Here is a 19,681-nt window from a genome sequence, read left to right as displayed (position 1 = left end):
CATTAGCAAAACTACACATGAGAAAGCTTCAATGGTACCTAAAAAGCATTTGGTCTCAACACAGCAACAACTTGGAGACAATCATACCACTCATTCCATGCCTACAAAAGGAATTCCTATGGTGGGCCTCTGTGAGCCAGGAAAGCACCACAGATAACACAGACCATGACTACAGACGCCTCAGACCTTGGATGGGGGGCGCACATGGAAGGCAGGTGTATACAAGGACAATGGTCTCCAAAGGAAACACATCTGCATATAAACCAAAAGGAAATGCTGGCAGTGATGCATGCCATCGAGGCTTTTCAACACCAACTCCAGCAAGGCCATTTAATGATACGGACAGACAACACCACTGTGATGTGGTACATAAACAAGCAGGGGGGCACCCACTCTTACCCCCTTTGCAGACTGACAATGCAACTTTGGGAGAAATCACTGAGCCTAAACATCCAGTTACAATCCCAGTTTGTCCCAGGAAAAGACAGTGTGTTGGCGGACAGCCTAAGCAGGAATTTCACAGATCCACACGAGTGGAAGTTACATCCGAAGGCCTTCAGACAACTCACTTCGACATGGGGCAAGCCAGAAGTGGACCTATTTGCCTCTCACCTCAACCATCTTCTTCCAAAATTTTGCACAAGGATATACCATCCAAAAGCTTGGAAAATAGATGCCCTCTCATTCAACTGGAACTCCCTAGCAATCTATGCATTCCCACCTCTGCCACTGATGACCTCAGTATTACTAAAGATCAAAGCAGAGAAGCCCAAGGGAATCATAATAGCTCCGGATTGGCCAAGACAACACTGGTACCCACTACTACGGAGCATATGTCACACCAGGAGGTGGGCCCTCCCCCAGTGGCCTCTACTTTTGACTCAACACAATTTCGAAACACTGCATCCAAATCTTCAGACACTGCAGCTAACAGCCTGGGAGATCCCATAAATAACTTCAGCTTATCTCTCTCCAAAGAAGTCCAGCGGATACTAACAGAGGCTCGAAGACCATCCACCAGAAAGGTTTACTTAGCAAAGTGGAAAAGATTCAGCGATTGGAATACCAGCAAGGGGCATGATGCATCATTGTTGAGCATCCCACTCATCTTGGAATATTTGGCAGATATGTTGAAGAACGGCCTCTCATATTCTTCCATAAAGATACATGCATCTGCTATTTCAGCTAGATACAACACTGATCCTCCTGTTTTCTCTCACCCCTTACTAAGACAATTCCTCAGGGGAATCAAGAACATTAAGCCACCAAGAAAGGCCCCAGTGCCAGCCTGGGACCTCAATTTTGTCTTAGAAAAACTGACTCTACCTCCTTTTGAGCCAGCAGCTTCAGTTGACTTGCAATTTCTCTCATGGAAGACAGCTTTCCTGTTGGCAATTACCTCAGCAAGAAGGGTTTCGGAGCTACAGGCCCTAATGGCAATACCACCCTTTATTATTTTCACAGAGACAGGGTTTCATTAAGGACCAACCCTACTTTTATGCCAAAGGTGGTATCTAGGGTTTCTTTAAATCAAGCCATTCATCTGCCTGCTTTCTTCCCCAATCCTGAGAATAAGGGGGAAAGACTTTTGCATACCTTGGACATTCACAGACAACTTCGATACTACCTGGACAGAACCAAGGCCAGTAGGAAGTCTGAACAACTTTTTGTAGCTTATGCCCCTACAGTCCAAGGAAAAGCAATTTCAAAACAGACTATTTCTAAATGGATTGGACATTGCATCAGATTCTGTTATTCCTTTCATGGAAAGACTGTTCCAGCCAATGTCAGACCACATTCCACCAGAGCTACAGCCACCTCTACAGCATTCTTAAGAGGGGTGCCTACCAAGGACATTCTAGAAGCTGCTACATGGAGCTCCGTGCATACATTCTCCAAACACTACAATCTCCCTCTATATTCCAGATCCAGAGCAGGCTTTGCTTCGGCAGTCCTGCAGGGTTTGATTGCCACACCATCTCTTTCCTAGAGCATACCTCCTCCCCCAGCTAAGCTATGGTATTCTACCCACATGTTATGACTGCAGTTGCATTCTTGAAGGACATAGTACAGTTTTGTACCTACCATAAATGTAGATGTCCGATAGACATGCAACTGCAGTCGGATTTTCCCTCCCTCCATACCCCTCTATGCCTAGGGTCCACTCCTATCCCTGTTACTCTTAGCTGGGGATATCTGTTGTGGTGTATTTGTTTTATGGCTCATTTATTTGTTTGGAATCCTGTTTTTGTCTTTCAATTTGATTACAGCCTTCCTTGGTGGGCACCTGGCATCTGGGGCAAGAAACACTGAAGAAAATGGCGTCGGCTGATGCTTATGTACTCCAGCCGCTCTGACGTCGGAGAGAAATGCGACATCAGCCGACGTCGGACCCAGACTTTGGAATCCGGCCGACCGAGGGCTGCCTGAGGCAGGACAACCCTCATGTTATGACTGCAGTTGAATGTCTATCGGACATCTACATTTATGGTAGGTACAAAACTGTACTATTCAGTCCAAAGACCTGTTTGTGGGCAGACTATTTACCCTTCTTTCCCCAGTTGCAACAGTGACCATGGATGCTTCTCAGCTGTGGTGGGAGGGTTAGCATTTCTTTAGAAAGATGGTCCAAGGCATGTGGTTCCCTCTGGAGGCCAAGTTGCATATCAGTGCTCTAGAGATGAGAGCAGTCCTTACAGCATTGCAAGAATTTCAAGATGTTCTCCCTCTATGGACTGTTGAATTCAAGCAGACATGTCAGTAGTCTGGTGCATAAGCAAGGAGGAAACCCGATCTTTATCCACTGTGCAGAGAAGCCGTGAGGATTTAGGAGTGGGTGATCACTTTAGACAACTTTCTCATTGCAGCACACATCCCTGGGAAAACCAACACACTAGGAGACGGGCTCAACCATCCAGTTTGATGCCCTCTCAGTCATTCTGAAGTCACTCAATCAGTAGCGAATATGATCTTCAGCTGCTGTGGCCAGCCTTGTTGTGACCTATTTGTCTCATCCCTCAACAAGTACAGCAAGTATTTCATTGTGGTTCTCCCCTCCTTGGGAGTCACCAAAGATGCTTTGATTCATGATTGGCCCCTGGGTCTCCTGTATGCTTCTCCTGTTCCTTTGATTCCGTAGTTCTTATGGAAGGCAAGCAGACTGAAGAGCTCAGTCATCCTCATTGTCCCCTTCTGGCCTCGACAGGTATGGTTCCCCGTCCTTCAGTCTCACTTGAGATATCTTCCATGGACACTGGAAACCCACTCAGTATCTTCTGTCTCATCCATTGAGAATTCAAAACCCTAATCTCCGTGCCGTCATACTAACTGCATGGTTTCTTCACTTCCATTATTTAGACAGTCCAAGCTTGCTTCCCCAGTTTGTGAGATTATTGTGGCCTCCCAGAAGACTTCTGTTAAAGTCTACAGAAGCAAATGGAAAAGGTCTTCTATTTGGACCTCCAACCAGAATATCTATCTTTTTTCAGCACTTACTTCAGCCATTCTTCACTTTCTAACAATTCTTTTTAAAGAGGGGACTTGTTTTTCTGCTATTAAGCTTCAGTTGGCAGTGATTTCTAATTTCCATTTTGAAAACAAATTATTTTCTCTGGCTTTGTCCAGATTGTGTAAAGTCTTCGTGAAGGACTTCTTTCTCCTCAGACCCCCAATAAAGGACCCCTCTCCTCCTCGAAGCCTTACTCTGGTCCTTCAGGGTTTAACTGAGAAACCCTTTGAACTGGCAGACAAATGCAATATGAAGTTTCTTTCTTGGAAAACTATCTTAGTGGCTCACTTCAGCAAAAAGAATTTCTGAGCTTCAAGCCCTATTAGCTAAGCCTTCTAAATTATTTTTCATAAGGACAAGGTGTGTCTACGGACCATCCCTTCCTTTCTTCCTAAAGTGGCGACGGAGAGCAACATTAATCAATCCGTACAATTACCAGTCTTTTTTCCAGGAATATACAAATAAGGGAGAATACATGCTTCACCACCTCGATGTGCACAATTACGCTTTTATTTTCACAGGATAAAACAGTTCAGGAAGTCCGATCAACTGTTTGTAACCTCTTCCCCTAACCACTTGGGTGAGGCAGTATCTAAAATTACACTAGGCAGGTGGATTACTGATTGCAGTTCATTGGTTTATTCTCATAAAGGATTAGATTTGCCATTACCCCCTAGAGCTCCCTTCACTCTGCCTGTAGCTGCTTCATCTGCTTTTTCATCAAGGACTTTCATTGATATTTGTGATGCAGCCACTTGGTCAAAGACTTGCACTTTTGTTGCACATTACAAGTTAGACATTGTCTCCAGAAGCAGAGCTTTTTTTGGTTCGACAGTGTACCATAGCTGGGGATTCTTTTTCATTTGTGAGGAAGAATGAAAAAGACAACATCAAATTTAGAAGTTATGTACTTAGCATATCTTTGCATCTGTGTTGTCTATTTTCATTCTTCCTCACATTCCTTCCCGTCCATCCCACAGCCTCATCTCTTCTAGAAGTGTCTACTTTATCCTGTATTGGAGCCTTTCAATTCCAGGTTTGAGCAATAACCTTTTTCTTGTGTCTGAATCTCTGTCATAATTTGGTAGAGTAGGCAGCAAAGTCCATCTGAAGTGTTGGGGATAGAATAGAGCATTATGGGAAGAGGGAAGAGCTCGAGAGGTGGATCCTAAGTCTTGTATTTGGCAGAGTTGGATTTGAGGATTGGATCCAATCCCCATTTGTGAGGAAGAATGAAAATGGACATTACAGATGCCAGATTATGCTAAGTACATAACTTCTAATTTACTTCCATAGTACAAACTACTTCCTAAACAGATATGGGCAGCTATTTTAGTTTTCTCATAAGGAAAACAGTGTTAAGCCATTTAGCAAACAAGCTATCTCGAATGGATTGCAAAATACATTTCTTTGTATTACTCACAATATGATAAACAGCTTCCTGGCAGAGTTAGAACACACTTCACCATACGTAAAAACACCAATACTGCCTCTTTGAATGGGGTACCCACACAGACCATTCTAGAAGTTACCACTTGGTCTTCTGTTCACACCTTCGCCAAACATTACCACATGGGTCCAGTTGTAGGGCAAAAGCTGGCTTCACCTCTACCATCCTGCAGAACCTGTTGTCCTCTGATCAGATTTCTGCCCAACCACCTAACTAGAAGCCTTGAGTCTTCCCAAGGCTCAATACTGCAACTCTGACTATTGATCATAGCACAGTTGTGTACATCACTAACCATAATTGTAGCTGTTCAAGTAGATCAAAGTTTTGTAGTCCGCTTTCTCACCTTCCTTCCCCTTCTCTGTCTGTTTTTGTCTTAAGTTGGGAGGAATTGTCTCATCTCATTCATCATCCCTATCTCTTCCTTTCCTACCCCTATATTTGGGGATACTGTCTCATAGTCGGGATGATAGGAAAGGTCATGCTCCACAGCAAGACCATTGGACTTCTTAAACCCTGGAATAGATGGTGCCAGCTGACTTCCTCTTTATACCCTGATGGCCGCAGGCTGGAGGATGGTGAAAGAGGCTGGTATTCAGGACAGCAGTGAGCTTCTGCACAGCAGGGAAGTCCCAAAACACAGTACTGCAACATTGATCTATTCAAGCACCTAGAATTATAAGTTAAATACACAACTGTACTTTTGATGCTTTGTTTGCAGTTTTGTGTTTGATAATTTAGCATTCATAGAGATTATATTTTGTCACTTAAACTAGTCTTTGTATAAGGAATAGGCCCTGCACCACTATGAAGTGCTTTCATGTAAAGGTACAAGTAAAGTACTTTGCCACTTGGGCACTTAAGTGTGCTTTTTCTTACTGGTCAGCTTGTCACAATGTGTACACATCTAATGGTTTAGTTAGTGCATAGTGGATAGCAAAGCTTGGTAAAATTATGAACCTATATCCTGCGTCTTGTATCCTTTTTTTTTTAGTGTTTTATGCGTGGTGTCTGACTACTGCTGTTTATTTCTAGTTAAAAGCTGTCCATGAGCAGCTTGCTGCCCTGTCCCAGCCTCAACAAAACAAACCAAAGAAGAAAGAGAAGGACAAAAAAGAGAAGAATAAAGAGAAGCATAAAAGAAAGGAGGAACCTGAAGAGAGCAAGAAGAACAAGACCAAGGAGCTACCCCTAAAAAAGGTTAAGAAAAGTAGTAGCAGCAGCATCAGCAACAGTAACAATTCCAGGTTAGTCCAGTCTAATATCAGTAAAGTTCAGTGTTACAAATGCACAGGCTTCATTTTTCAAACTTAGTAGCTACTTAGTCTTGTGGAAGTGGTCCTGCAAATGAGTCGTGCATTTTCTAATTATTGTTTTTGAACAGTTTTTAGGTATGGTTGACATTTACGATTCTGTGAATGTAGTTATCGCATCCAAGTATGAAGGCCCTTCTTGATGTGCTCTGGGTTGGTTAGTACTTTTTCTAGCAGTCAGAATTTGGCACATTTTTCAACAAAGCCCTGTGTTGTTGAAGGATAGCTGCGCCTCTGGCAAGCACATATCATGGTGTAGCTTGCAGGCTGCATAAGAGTTGTTGCCCCTAGAGTCTTATCATTTTTTTTTCCAGTTCACATATGATGGATATTGATATTTATCTGTGGTAGTTTAGTAAATGCCCCTTTGGTCTTCAGACCACCAAAAAGACCCTACAGCTATTTTGGCTGTACTGACTTGGAAGTGCATAAGGTTTCCAACTGCCACAGGTGCCAGTTTAACCAATTTACTTGACATTGAAAAAGGTAGAATGTTTATTACTAATACAACTTTGATTGTTGCTACATATAAACTCTTCCACACTTCAAAATTTAGAAGAACATAATTTGGCACAAGAAAGCAACGTTATTAGAAACCAGGAATAATGTGTAAATCCAAGAAATGAACTAGCTCCCTCAGCATACGCCTTCAAGGTTCAAAGGTTTTAAACACAGTAAAGCATTTAAATAGTTCATCAATTAGAACTTTACTAAATAGAACAGTGGAATGTAGCAGAATGCATATGAATTTAAATGAAAGTATAAAGCAAAAATAATTCAGTTGAAACAAATGAGCTCATATAATAATAATAGTAGTAATAAGCCAGTTGAATACAAAAATGCACATATCCTAGCGTCTATGAAATGAGGTTCCAAGATACTGCCAAAGCTGTTATATTAAATATTTCATAGGCAATTAATTAAGGCCCTTTTGGTTGCAAGGTATCATAAGTGAAAGTAAACCAAGCCTTCTCCTGTAATAACATATCAGAAGGATCTAAATATAAATTAGAATGTCAACACATACATTGTAAAGCATCTCAGTAAATCCGAATCAGTGTTGTATTTGAAAAAAATGTGATGCTACAGGATTGGAAGGAGAATTCATTCTGACATTTTGGATTTGTTCATGTATCCTCATCCTTAGTTGACATATGGTCTTACCAATGTAAAACTTATTACAGGGGCAAAGTAACCCCTAAATCACCATTTTTGATAGTTAAATACTCCTGGAACTTTGTACAGCTTCCCATTAATTATATGTGCAGTTCCCTGATCCATGTAATTAAAAGTAGTGCATCCCTTGCCCTGAGACTCCAAAACCTCACTACCAATATGTGTGTGTGCAACTCTACTTGTTATGATAGGTGAATTTCTGTATGAAATATTCAATTTCAAATTATTGTATATCACATTCGATGTAATAATATACAAATGTTTTCTCAAGATATGTGATACACCTTCAACAAACAGAGCATAGCACTTCACAAAATATATATCCCTCCTGTTCCCCTTTATAATTCCCAAACACCTTTTCAGCATATTTATATTTCTGAGTTAATTGCTTATTTCCATCTACAACCTTCTGCCATGTGGGAATCAGAAGGCTGTAATTATAACTCCTAGATAATCATCTGTCAAGTATATCCACCGCTATCACCGGGAAATTAATCTCTTCTGAACATAAAGTTGTAGCCCTGTAGAATTCACCATAGGGGAAAGATCTTGTCAATTGACCAGGGTGTTCACTAGATGCATGCAGAAAAGAATTCACAGAATCTAATTGAACTATCGGGTTAGGCAGCTCAGCAGAGGAACTGGAAGATTTTCCTGAGTCTTTTGTTCTTGGCCTCTTAAGTAGGGATACTATGCTTGTTATACTTTTCTATGGATGCTTTAGTCCAGGCTGCAGACTGGGGTACACAGTTGCACAAGGTAATGTGCTGGAAGTTGCATTTCCGTAAGGCGAAAATATGATTCATAATGCCCACTTGGTGTGGAGAATACATTGGTCTGTTACTTCCCTGGGCCTTTGTAATGTCTTCTTGAAGAGGAGCTACATATTCACCTCTGTGGAAAGTCTCTGAGATCCTCCCCCCCCCTCCTCCCTTCTTCTCCACTTCCTCTGCTTGGCCTGGACAGCATCAAAAGAGGAAGAAGCCACCCAAAGGCCATCTGCTTAGAAGGATCGTGACCTGTGATGCTTGCTTCAGTAATGTATCTGTTGCAGACATTGATTCAGCCTTTTGCTTTGTGCAGACCTCCGCCAGACATTATTGCTTTCGCTGTGACTCAGGAAGTCGTTTTTCAGAAACCATGCTGTGTGGGATTCAGTCCAGTCTAGACCCAATGAGGGTCATAACATTTCAGTATTACAGGCAAGTTTGTAATGTATCAGCTAACCTAAATTCCCCTTCTAAAGGACCAGCTATACCTTCCCACCACCTCCCTGTGTATTGATGGTCTTTACATCATCGTCTGATGTCAGACGTTATTGCAAGATGTCCTTCTGTTCATATGCACCAGTATTCATTACATTAGGTAGTAGCCCACCTCTGGCTGACTCCGTATGTGTGGCTCGCATACAGAAGTTTATATGCTACTGCGAGGTACGTGTGACGCACATCTCTCCTCATACATCTGTCATAAAAAGACATTGGGTGTAAAGCAGACATCAGCACGCACCAACTTCAGAACTTCTGTGCTGCATGCTCAATCAACTGATCTGGATGTTCGGTTGTCAGATAGGTGATTCCTAATTCAGATAAGTACCCCCATTGGAGTTTTTTCTTGCTTAATTCTTAATGCTGCTGTGTGTGTTTTGGTGATTTCATGCCAGCTAGGAAAGGCAAGTGTCAGTGTGGAAGGCAGATTCCATGTAAAGATGCCCACGACCTCTGCCTCTTATCTAGGCCCAGACCACGATCACACCACTTGAGCTATCTGCACATTGTTTGTCCCCAAGACTCTTAGAAGCCACTTAGCTTCGTTTAAGCTCTGCTTAGAGAATCAGCACGTTAAGCACAGGGTTTGGAGGTGACGTCAGGTCCTGACGAGCGCCAGGTGTGAAGAAGACCAAGAAACGGCCTGATGTTACTGCTGCGCCCTCTCTTCCCGACGTCCCTCTCAAGGCTGATGTAGGCTTGGAGGCTGTCCCGGAGGTGGTGGATGTCTCTTCGGCGGGTACCACTGTGGAAGCCCCAAAGAAGTTCACCGGCACATCCTCAAAGGAAATGCAGATGTCCGACTCGGATGAAAAGGGGGATCCATGGCTCGTGATATCTGAAGGAATGCGTGGCATCACCCAGATCATGGTACATGAGGATGTAATGTTGAACATAGAGTGGAGGCCAAAATTGGGCCCTTCGACCTTCCATCACATGGAAGTCCCTAAGAAGAAAAAGTTAAAAACAAAGCATGTTAGCTTTGCCCCTCAACAGCAAGCTCCTTAGTGGCAGGCTTTTTTACAAACCCTTTTTAGTGCTTTCATGGCTCTGCCCCAGCTCTCTCCTCCTATTCCTTTTCAGGCTTTCTCTCCCTCCTCAGCTTTTAAGAGGGTTACTGCAGATACCGCCTCTGATGAAGAGGAATCCTCAGCGGATGAGTCTTTAGCATACACCACCCAAATTGCTTCCCCCTTGGGGTATGCCTCCCGGAGACTATTCAAACAATGATGGATTTCTTCAAGTGGGACTGCTCACAATTCTCTGATGTACAAAAGAGGTGTAATGACCTCCTGCAAATGGATTCTCCATCACCCTCTGCCATCCCTCCAAATGTTCTTCGTGTTTCACTGTTGCAGTCATCACATTTGGGTTATCCCTGCCAGGGTAGCCCTCGGCCAGCCCGAATATCAGAAAGTTAGTGTTTTTGCGTCAGTTGCTGTAATTTCAGGACTGACGTCAGGTCGTCGGTAGTATAAAGTAAGGCAGCTGATGTCATTACACCAGTCCTTCTTGCCATGGAGCCCGAAGCAGAAGGAGTTTGCACAAGTGCCGGTTGGCTGCTACTTGAGTTTTGTCTACCGAATTGAAGCTGAAGTCTTCTAAAGCTAAGTACCCCATTGGGGATCCTTTTTTTCTTGCACTAACCGATGTCAGAAAAAATTAACAATTCTCTCGCATGTGGAAAGCAAATACCACACCGACTCCCAGCCCTCTGCTTCCAAACACCCAGGCAAGTTCGACAAAGTGCCTGAGGACTCCCAGGTTCCTGTTCAAAGTTCCATGTGCAGACCCAGCTACCAAATCAGTTTCGGCTGAGAAGGCTTTCAAATTGTTACCTTCCACTTCCCCACTTCCATCTGATAGAGTGGTCATGGAGAGGCTGGGAAAAATGGATGTTCATCGTGTTACCCTGCTGCAGTCTTCACACTTAGGTTATCCTGCTGTCAGGTGGTCCCGCAGTCGGTCTGAATTCCAAAGTCTTGGTCCGGCGTCGGTTGCTGTCGCTTCTTCCCTGACGTCAGTGCGGCAGGGGTATTTAAGAGGCATCCGACGCCATTTTCTTCAGTCGTCCTTGCCTCGCGGTGCCCGAAGCAGAAGCAGTTTTCAAGTGCCAGTCGGCCGACACCTGAGATTTTCGATTTGAATTTCAGTCCGAAGTCTTCATTAAAGCCAAGTACCCCGTTGGGGAACATTTTCTTGCCTCAGTCCGATGTCAGAAAAAGTTAACAATTGCATTTCTTGTGGGAAGCAAATACCTCATAAGGACTTCCATTCCTATTGTATTCCTTGCCTAGGCCCAGACCATGACATCACAGCTTGTCGGTTTTGCGCTAGGTTTAATAAACGAACTATCAAACGCTGTTTTGACTTGGCACGGCATTACTTTGGTAGGAAATTTAATTATATCATGCCGTTGGAGCAGCCGATGACCGCCACTCAAAAAAAATGCAAGGATAAGGACAGGCAGCCTTAGGAATAAGCCAGACACCGAGGCCTCAGTTGGGCCTGTCGCCGGTTCTCCGGTTTTCAGTGAGGCGCCTACGCAGCCCCTGACGACCGCAGAACTGGAACCCCAGACAGCTGCGGATTCCCAAGTGGAGTCCACTAAGCCTACGCAGCCTTCTACCGACACCGGAGCAGAACTAGACACCAGTGCAACGCAAGCACCTTTGGTTGCAGAAGGTGTATTTAGACCGACTACACTCACCATTAAATCTTATGCTAAACTTAAAACTCCTTTAAAACCAAAGAAAACTGTACCTCAGGCTACAGTTCAAGGCCCCATGCCTAACAAACAGATGCTTAAAATGGCTGAAGATTTAATTACCCTTATCAGGGGTTCCCATCCCCCTCCTGATAAAAGACCAAGACAAGAGGAGACTTATGCATCCTCTGACCAGGTTTCTCTCTCCTCAGATTCTTCTGAAGAACAGGATTACACTTTTCCACCTTATGAGGATTCTGAGGCTGAAGATTCCATTCCCTCGGCTTCTCCCCCTGAAGACTACTCCTTTGGGGAAACTTTGCATACCATGAGGGAACATTTCCACTGGGAAGGCAAGGATTACTCAGATTCTAAGAAAAGGCTCCGAGAGTTCCTTTATAAAAACCCTGTAGCTGACCCAGAGACAATTTCCCAGGGTCCTAAGGGAGCAAAAGCTTCTATGGTTAAAAATCCTGTGCCTTCTGTAAGGGATTCCAGAGCCCTTAGATAGATGGGGAAAGAAAATTTACACCTCAGCAACTCTGGCTATGAGAGCATTAAATTGCCAGTTTCACATGCTGAAATATCAACAATTCCTGATGTCTCATTTAAAACAAAAAATGAGCACACATTCATAACAGCCTGAATTCAGGGAAATGCAGGATCTTTTGCATGCAGCAGAACAGGTGGGAAAACATACCTTGCAATGCGGATTTGATAAATTGGAAGCTTCCTGTAGAGCAACTGTTACTGGCTCTGTCATATGTAAACATGCTTGGTTAAAAGAACAAACCCTCCCTGGCCATGTTAAAGCAAAATTATTGGATGCACCTTTACAGCAGGATGTATTATTTGGTGTCAAAGCAGAAGAGGTTTTAAAGAAAATGGAGGATAAGGCAAAGTCTATGCTAACGGTCAAGGATTTTTTGCAGGTACAACCCCCATTTCAGCAGAAATTGGCCAACAAAAAACTTGTCATTTCCAGCTTCAGACAGATCACAGAGGGGCAAATACAGACGCCCAAGGGGCAGATGCCAGTCACAGGACTCTTACATACCTCGCCAATGGGTTTCTGCTACCCAGAAAGGAGGAGAAGACAGGCCCCAGGCTAGCAGAAGACAAACACAATGACTCTGTCCTCAAACTACCAAGCAAATCTTTCCTGGCAACTCCCTTGGGGGGAAAACTAGCATTTTTTGCAGACAACTGGCACATAATCACAAAAGACAAATGGGTTCTAAACATTGTCTCCCAAGGATACAGATTCCACTTTCATACCTTACCAAGGATCAAAGGAATGCCAAACCTGCCACCAAAATCAATGGGCAGAGGCACAAAAACAAATTGCAGCTCTCATGAACATGAAAGCCATTCAACAGGTACCTGCACAGGAGCAAGGACAAGGATTTTACTCAAGACTCTTCCTAGTCCCAAGAAAGGACAAAGCATGGAGACCCATTCTGGATCTTTCAATTCTGAACACCTATCTGCAAGTACCAAAATTCAAGATGCTAACACTACAGCAGCTTCTTCCCATGCTGGGCAAGAATGCTTGGCTAGTCACTTTGGACCTCAAGGAATCATACCTGTATGTCCCTATCAGACAAAATTGCAGGAGATACTTCCGCTTCATTGCAGGTTCAACGCATTACCAATTCTCTGCACTGCCCTTTGGCTTATCTACTGCGCCCAGAGTCTTCACAAAATGCCTGGCACCAGTAATTGCATACTGCAGACAAAGAGGAATCCAAATATATCCATACCCGGACGACTGCCTTATTCAAGCAGAAAGCAAGGACATTCTTTTAAAGCATCTGGCATTTGTCAAACACCTTCTAAGTTGCCTAGGGTACACAGTAAACAAAAAGAAATCAAAACTAGTACCCTCACAAAACAATATTTCTGGATGCCAGCTTGAATACAACGGCCCAGATGGCTTTCCTCACGCCAGACAAGCAACGACAGCGGTTTCAATATTTCAAAATAATGGCAACAAAGATACAACTCCCTGGAAGAAAAGTTCTGCAGGCCTTGGGATTCATGGCATCTTGCATTCTTCTAATACCATTTGCAAAACTGCATATGATGAAATTACAATGGTACCTGAAAAGTGTATGGACTCAGCACAGCCACAGCTTGGAGACAATGATACCACTAATTCCCTGCCTTCAACAGAAATTTCTGTGGTGGGCACAGGCATGTCACCTCAACAAGGGTCAGCCTTTCACCTTACCCACAGCCAGGCAAACTATGACAACAGATGCATCGGACTATGCCTGGGGAGCACACATGGCAGGGCAGTGCATTCAGGGCAAATGGACTACAGATCAGAGACACTTGCATATCAATCAAAAAGAAATGCTAGCAGTGCAGAATGCCCTAACAGCTTTCAAGGACCTTCTACACCCAGGACAACTGCTAATAAAGACGGACAATACCACAGTTATGTGGTACATAAACAAGCAAGGGGGCACACATTCCTACTCTCTATGCAGGCAAGCAATGACCTTGTGGAACACGGCACTCTCTTACTAGGTTCAATTACAAACACAATTCCTGACAGGAAAGAAAAACACATTGGCAGACAACCTAAGCAGAAACATTGTGGATCCACATGAATGGAAACTAGATCCACAAGTATTTGCAATGATAGTTCAAAGATGGGGACGCCCAGACATAGATTTGTTTGCAAGCCCCCACAACCACCAACTTCAAAAATTTTGCACAAGGACCTTCCATCCACTAGCTTGGAAAGTGGGACGCTCTCTCATTCAGTTGGAAAACATTAACAGTTTATGCCTTCCCTCCACTGCCTCTTCTAGCAAAGGTACTGCTGAAAGTCAGATTAGAGAGGCCACAAATGATACTTGTTGCACCAGACTAGCCACGCCAGCATTGGTATCCAATTTTAAGGAATATGGCCCATGACCCACCCTGGATTTTGCCACAAATTCCTCACCTGCTCACCCAGCGAGACCATCAGATTCCACACAGCCAGCTCAAGACTTTAAACCTGGCTGCATGGCAAATTACCTAAACAACCAACCAACACCTTTATCCAAAGCTGTTGTGGATGTCATTCTGGAGGCCAGGAGGCCCAGCACCAGGAAGACCTATTCAGACAAATGGAAAAGATTTTGCACCTGGAACCAGGCTAAAGGCCTAAACCCCCTTGATCCAAACATCCCTCAGATTCTACAATATTTGAGATGTTGCACAGAGGACTTTCGTTTTCATCTATTAAGATCCACGCCTCGGCAATTTCAGCGCATTCACATCCACTCCTAAGACAGTTCCTCAGAGGGGCTAAAAACTTAAGACCACCAAGGAGAGCTCCAACACCTACTTGGGATCTTAACTTTGTTCTGGAAAAGCTTACACTGCCACCCTTTGAACAAGCTTTTTCAGCTGATAATTTCTTTCATGGAAAACTGCCCTACTACTAGCAATAACCTCAGCTAGAAGAGTCTCAGAGCTACAGGCACTAATGGCAGTGGAACTTTTCATCATTTTTCATCATGACAGAGTCTCTCTATGAACTAATCCTTCCTTTATGCCAAAGGTGGTATCCAGTGTGGCCCTAAACCAAACCATTCACTTGCCCACCTTCTTCCCAAATCCCCAGAACAAAGGAGAAAGACTCCTGCACTCTTTGGACATTTACAGGCAATTACGTTACTACTTGGATAAAACTAAGGCTTTCAGAAAAACTGACAAGCTTTTTGTAGCCTATGCTACAGGATCACAAGGAAAAGCTATCTCAAAACAGACCATTTCAAAATGGATAGGACATTGCATACGTTTCTGCTACACACATCATGGGAAACCAGTACCTGCTAACATTAGGTCCCACACCACCAGGGCTACAGCTACATCAGCAGCCTTTCTCAGGGGAGTGCCAACCAAGGACATTCTGGAAGCTGCTACTTGGAGTTTAGTGCACACTTTCACCAAACACTATAATTTACCTCTATACTCTAAGACTAGAGCTGGTTTTGCCACTGCAGTTTTGCAGGGCCTACTAGCTTCTTCTGACCCTGTTTGATTCCACCTCCCATCCTTAGCTTTGGGATTCAACCCAAGTGTGATGACTGCAGCAGGGGTAACACGATGAACTTAGTACAATTTTGTACCTACCATAAATGTAGATGTTCGAGTGTTCACCCTGCTGCAGTCCAGGTTACCCTCCCTCCCTCCATCCCCTCTGAACTAGCTGAACTTATCTCTACCACTTCTTCCTATACTACCTCTGTGGTGTATTTGCTTGTGCCTAAGGGTTTTGTTTGATTTTTATTTAACCATATATATATATATATATATATATATATATATATATATATATATATGTATGTATATATATTTTGCCTACCTATTGGGGGCACCTGACATCTGTGGCAAGAAAAACTGAAGAAAATGGTGTTGGATGCCTCTTAAATACCACTGCCGCACTGACATCAGGGAAGAAGCGACAGCAACCGACGCCGGACCAAGACTTTGGAATTCGGGCCGACTTTGGGGACCGCCTGACAGCAGGATAACCCAAGTGTGATGACTGCAGCAGGGTGAACACTCGAACGTCTACATTTATGGTAGGTACAAAACTGTACTTTTACACATCTGCCACTCTAGCCTTCTGGGCAATCAGATGTTCTTCGTGTTTCACTGCTGCAGTCATTATATTTGGGTAATCTGCTGGCAGGTTGCCCTCAAGTCGGCCTGAATTCCAAAGTCTTGGGTCCTGCGTCAGTTGCTGTCTTCTCTTCCATGACGTCAGGTCATCAGGGGTATAAAACATGCATCCAACGCCATTTTCTTTAGTCTTTCTTGCTGCGCAGTGCCCGAAGCAGAAGCATTTTGCAAGTGCCGGTCGGCTGACTACTGAAATATTCGCATTCGAGTTTCAGAACCGAAGTCTTCAATAAAGCTAAGTACCCCGTTGGGGAAACTTTTTTCTTGCTTTTTACTGATGTCAGAAAAAGTTAATAATTGTATTACTTGTGGGAAGCAAATACCTCATAAGGATTTCCATTTATACTGTATTCCTTGCCTAGGCCCTGATCACAACGTGCCTGGCTGTCAGTTTTGTGCTAGATTTAACCAACGCACTATTAAGCGTCGGTATATTTTTGCATCTAAGTGTTTTGGAAACAGATTTAACTACCCAGAGATGTCATCGGATAGCAATCCGACTACCGGAGTACATAAAAAAAACGCAAAGGAAAGGACAGAGAAAGGCAGTCAAGATCCAAAACTGACGACGAAGCTTCTCTTAAGCCAGTCGCCGGTTCGCCGGTACTCAGGCGCTTTCGCTGCCCCTGATACCAGCTACCTTTGAGTCGCAGGCCTCTACCGACACCCATGTGGAGTCCAGCATGCCGCAAGATACTCAAGGTATTGGACTGGCGGATGTATCTCTCTCGGATGGATCCGGAGCCGCTGAGCAGGCACCGGCTTCTGAGGGTGTATTCAGACCTCAACATTTTTATATCAAACCGAAAGCTGCAAAACCAAAGGCAAAGACACCTTCTAAAACTAAAAAAACGACATCAGAGCCACGTGCACAGGCCTCTATGCCTAAAACACAGATGATCAAAATGGCTGAAGACCTTATTACCTTGATCAGGGGTACCCATCCCCCTCCAGATAAGAGGCCTGGGCAAGACACTGACTATGAATCTTCAGATCAGGTTTCTATTTCTTCTGATTCCTCTTCTGATCAGGAATTATCTTTACCTCCCTATGAGGATTCTGATGCTGAGGAGTCTATTCCATCTGCATCTCCTCCTGAGGATTATTCATTTGGAGAAACCTTGCATACTTTGAGGGAGCATTTTCACTGGGAGAGTCAAGACTTCTCAGAATCAAAAAAGAGGCTCAGGGATTTCCTCCTCCTCCCTCAGCACAAGCCTTTAGCCATTCCCCCTGTTTTAGACATTGTGGATGATGTGTTTTCGGAGTCAAGCCTGACCCCTTACTCCTTACCTCTGGCTCCCAGTAAGCCTGACAGGTATTACAGGGTCCCTAACTCTCATACTTTTTTATTCAGAAACCCTGCTGCTGATCCTGAAACTATTTCACAGGGTCCAAAGGGAGTTAAGGCCTCAACAGCAAAAAACCCAACACCCTCTGACCAGAGATTCAAGGGCACTGGACAGATGGGGAAAGAAGGTTTATACATCTGCAGCCTTGGCAATCAGGGCCTTAAACTGTCAATTTCATATGCTTTAAGTACCAACAACATGTTATGGGATTGCTGAAACAGAAAATGATGTTGATTTCAGAATGTGCAGAAAATAAGGAATTGCAGGAATTATTGCATACAGCTGAACAAGTTGGAAAGCATACTTAGAAATGTGGTTTTGATTCTTTAGAGGCCTCCTGCAGGGCCACAGTTACTGGATCTGTGATTAGGAGGCATGCCTGGTTAAAGGAACAAAATTTGCCTGATCATGTTAAAGCTAAATTGCTAGGTGCACCTTTACAGCATGATTCTCTGGTATTAAGGCAGAAGAGGTTTTAAAGAAAATGGAAGACAAAGCTAAGTCCATGCAAACTGTTAATGATTTCTTGCAAGTGCAGCCACCTAGATTCAGTAGACACTGGCCTACAAAAAACTGGTCCTTTCCTGTGTCATACAGCTCAAAGGGGCAAATCCAGATGCCCTAAGGGTTCCAGGTACCAGGCTCAAGACTCATACAGGTCAAAGCAATGGGGCGCATCCACCTCCAGATCAGGAGGAGATAAAGCGCAAACCTACAGAAAGCAATCCCAATGACTTCCCTCTGCCTACACCAAGCACTTATCTTTTGGCAGCACCCATAGTGGGAAAATTGGCACTTTTTGCTCAAAATTGTCAGTTAATAACCCAGGACAAGTGGGTACTGAACATAGTTTCACAGGTATGCAGATTCCATTTCCACACTCTACCAATGACAAATGGTTGGCCAGACCTGCCAAAAAAACAATGGGCAGAGGCACAGAAACAGGTTACGTCCCTCTTGGATATGGGGGCCATTCAGGCAGTACCAAAACAGGAAAAAGGACAAGTGTTTTACTCAAGACTGTTCTTGGAACCCACAAAGGACAAGGCCTGGCGGAAAATACTGGATTTATCGATTTTGAACACATACCTGGACATCCCAAAATTCAAAATGCTCACTTTGCAACAGCTTCTGCCCATGCTGGGCAAGAATGCTTGGATGGTGACTTTAGACTTAAGAGGCATGCCTGCATGTCCCAATAAGACAGTCGTGCAGAAGATACCTCAGATTCAAGGCTGGCTTAATGCATTACCAATTCTCTGCACTGCCCTTTGGCTTATCTACTGTGCCCAGGGTCTTTACAAAGTGCCTGGCACCAGTAATTGCATTTTGCAGACGAAGTATTCAAATATATCCTTACTTGGACCACTGTCTCATTCAAGCAGAGAACAAGGACACTCTTCTGCAACACCTGGCGTTTGTGAAAAGGCTTTTCTAGAATGCCTAGGGTACACAATAAACGAAAAGAAATCACAGCTTGTGCCCTCTCAAAAGATAACATTCGTAGGTGCAAGCTTGCATGCAACTGCCCAGATGGCTTACTTCACGCCAGACAAAGGCAACTGACTACTTACTTCAAACTGATGGCAACAAAAATCCAGTCTTCTGCAAGACAAATTCTGCAGGCTCTGGGCTTCATGGCATCCTGCATCCTACTAATTCCATATGCAAGATTGCATATGAGGAAACGTCAGTGGTACCAAGAGTTTATGGAGTCAACATTCACACAGCCTGGAAACAATGATTCCTCTCATCCCCTGCCTGCAACAGGATTTTCTATGGTGGGCAAAGGCCTGTCACCAAAACATGGGACGGCCCTTCACTCTACCCCCTGCCAGCCAAACCTTAACAGACACATCAGATTATGCCTGGGGGGCCCACATGGCAGGAAGATGCATTCAGAGCATATGGGCACCAAATCAAATGCATCTACATATCAACCAGAAAGAGATGCTAGCTGTTCAAAGTGCCCTAACAGCCTTCAAGGACTTACTTCATCCAGGACAACTACTGCTAAAGACGGACAACACCACCGTTATGTGGTATATAAACAAGCAAGGGGGCACACACTCATACCCTTTTTGCAGATTAGTCATGGCACTGTGGGACACAGCTTTGACCTACCAAATAAATCTTCAAGCTCAATTTCTGCCAGGAAAACAGAACACTCTGACAGACGATTTTAAGCAGAAACCTTACGGAGCCTCACGAGTGGAAACTA

The 19,681-nt window shown here is 44.0% G+C and overlaps 1 protein-coding gene across 1 annotated transcript in view; it reads left to right on the top strand.

The window, feature by feature from the left end:
* The window catches only part of BRD4 (bromodomain containing 4), a 1,872,054-nt gene that overhangs the window by 1,448,200 nt on the left and 404,173 nt on the right, over nucleotides 1–19,681 (top strand). The window contains exon 9 of the mRNA XM_044084437.1: nucleotides 5,991–6,202. Within this exon, the coding sequence (XP_043940372.1) occupies nucleotides 5,991–6,202 (212 nt within the window). The remainder of the gene's footprint in view (nucleotides 1–5,990; nucleotides 6,203–19,681) is intronic.

The sequence above is a fragment of the Protopterus annectens genome, chromosome 9.part0 (assembly GCF_019279795.1).
Source record: "Protopterus annectens isolate FY-2018-M chromosome 9.part0, PAN1.0, whole genome shotgun sequence".
NCBI lineage: Eukaryota > Metazoa > Chordata > Ceratodontiformes > Protopteridae > Protopterus > Protopterus annectens.
This window is presented reverse-complemented; position numbering and strand designations above follow the sequence as displayed.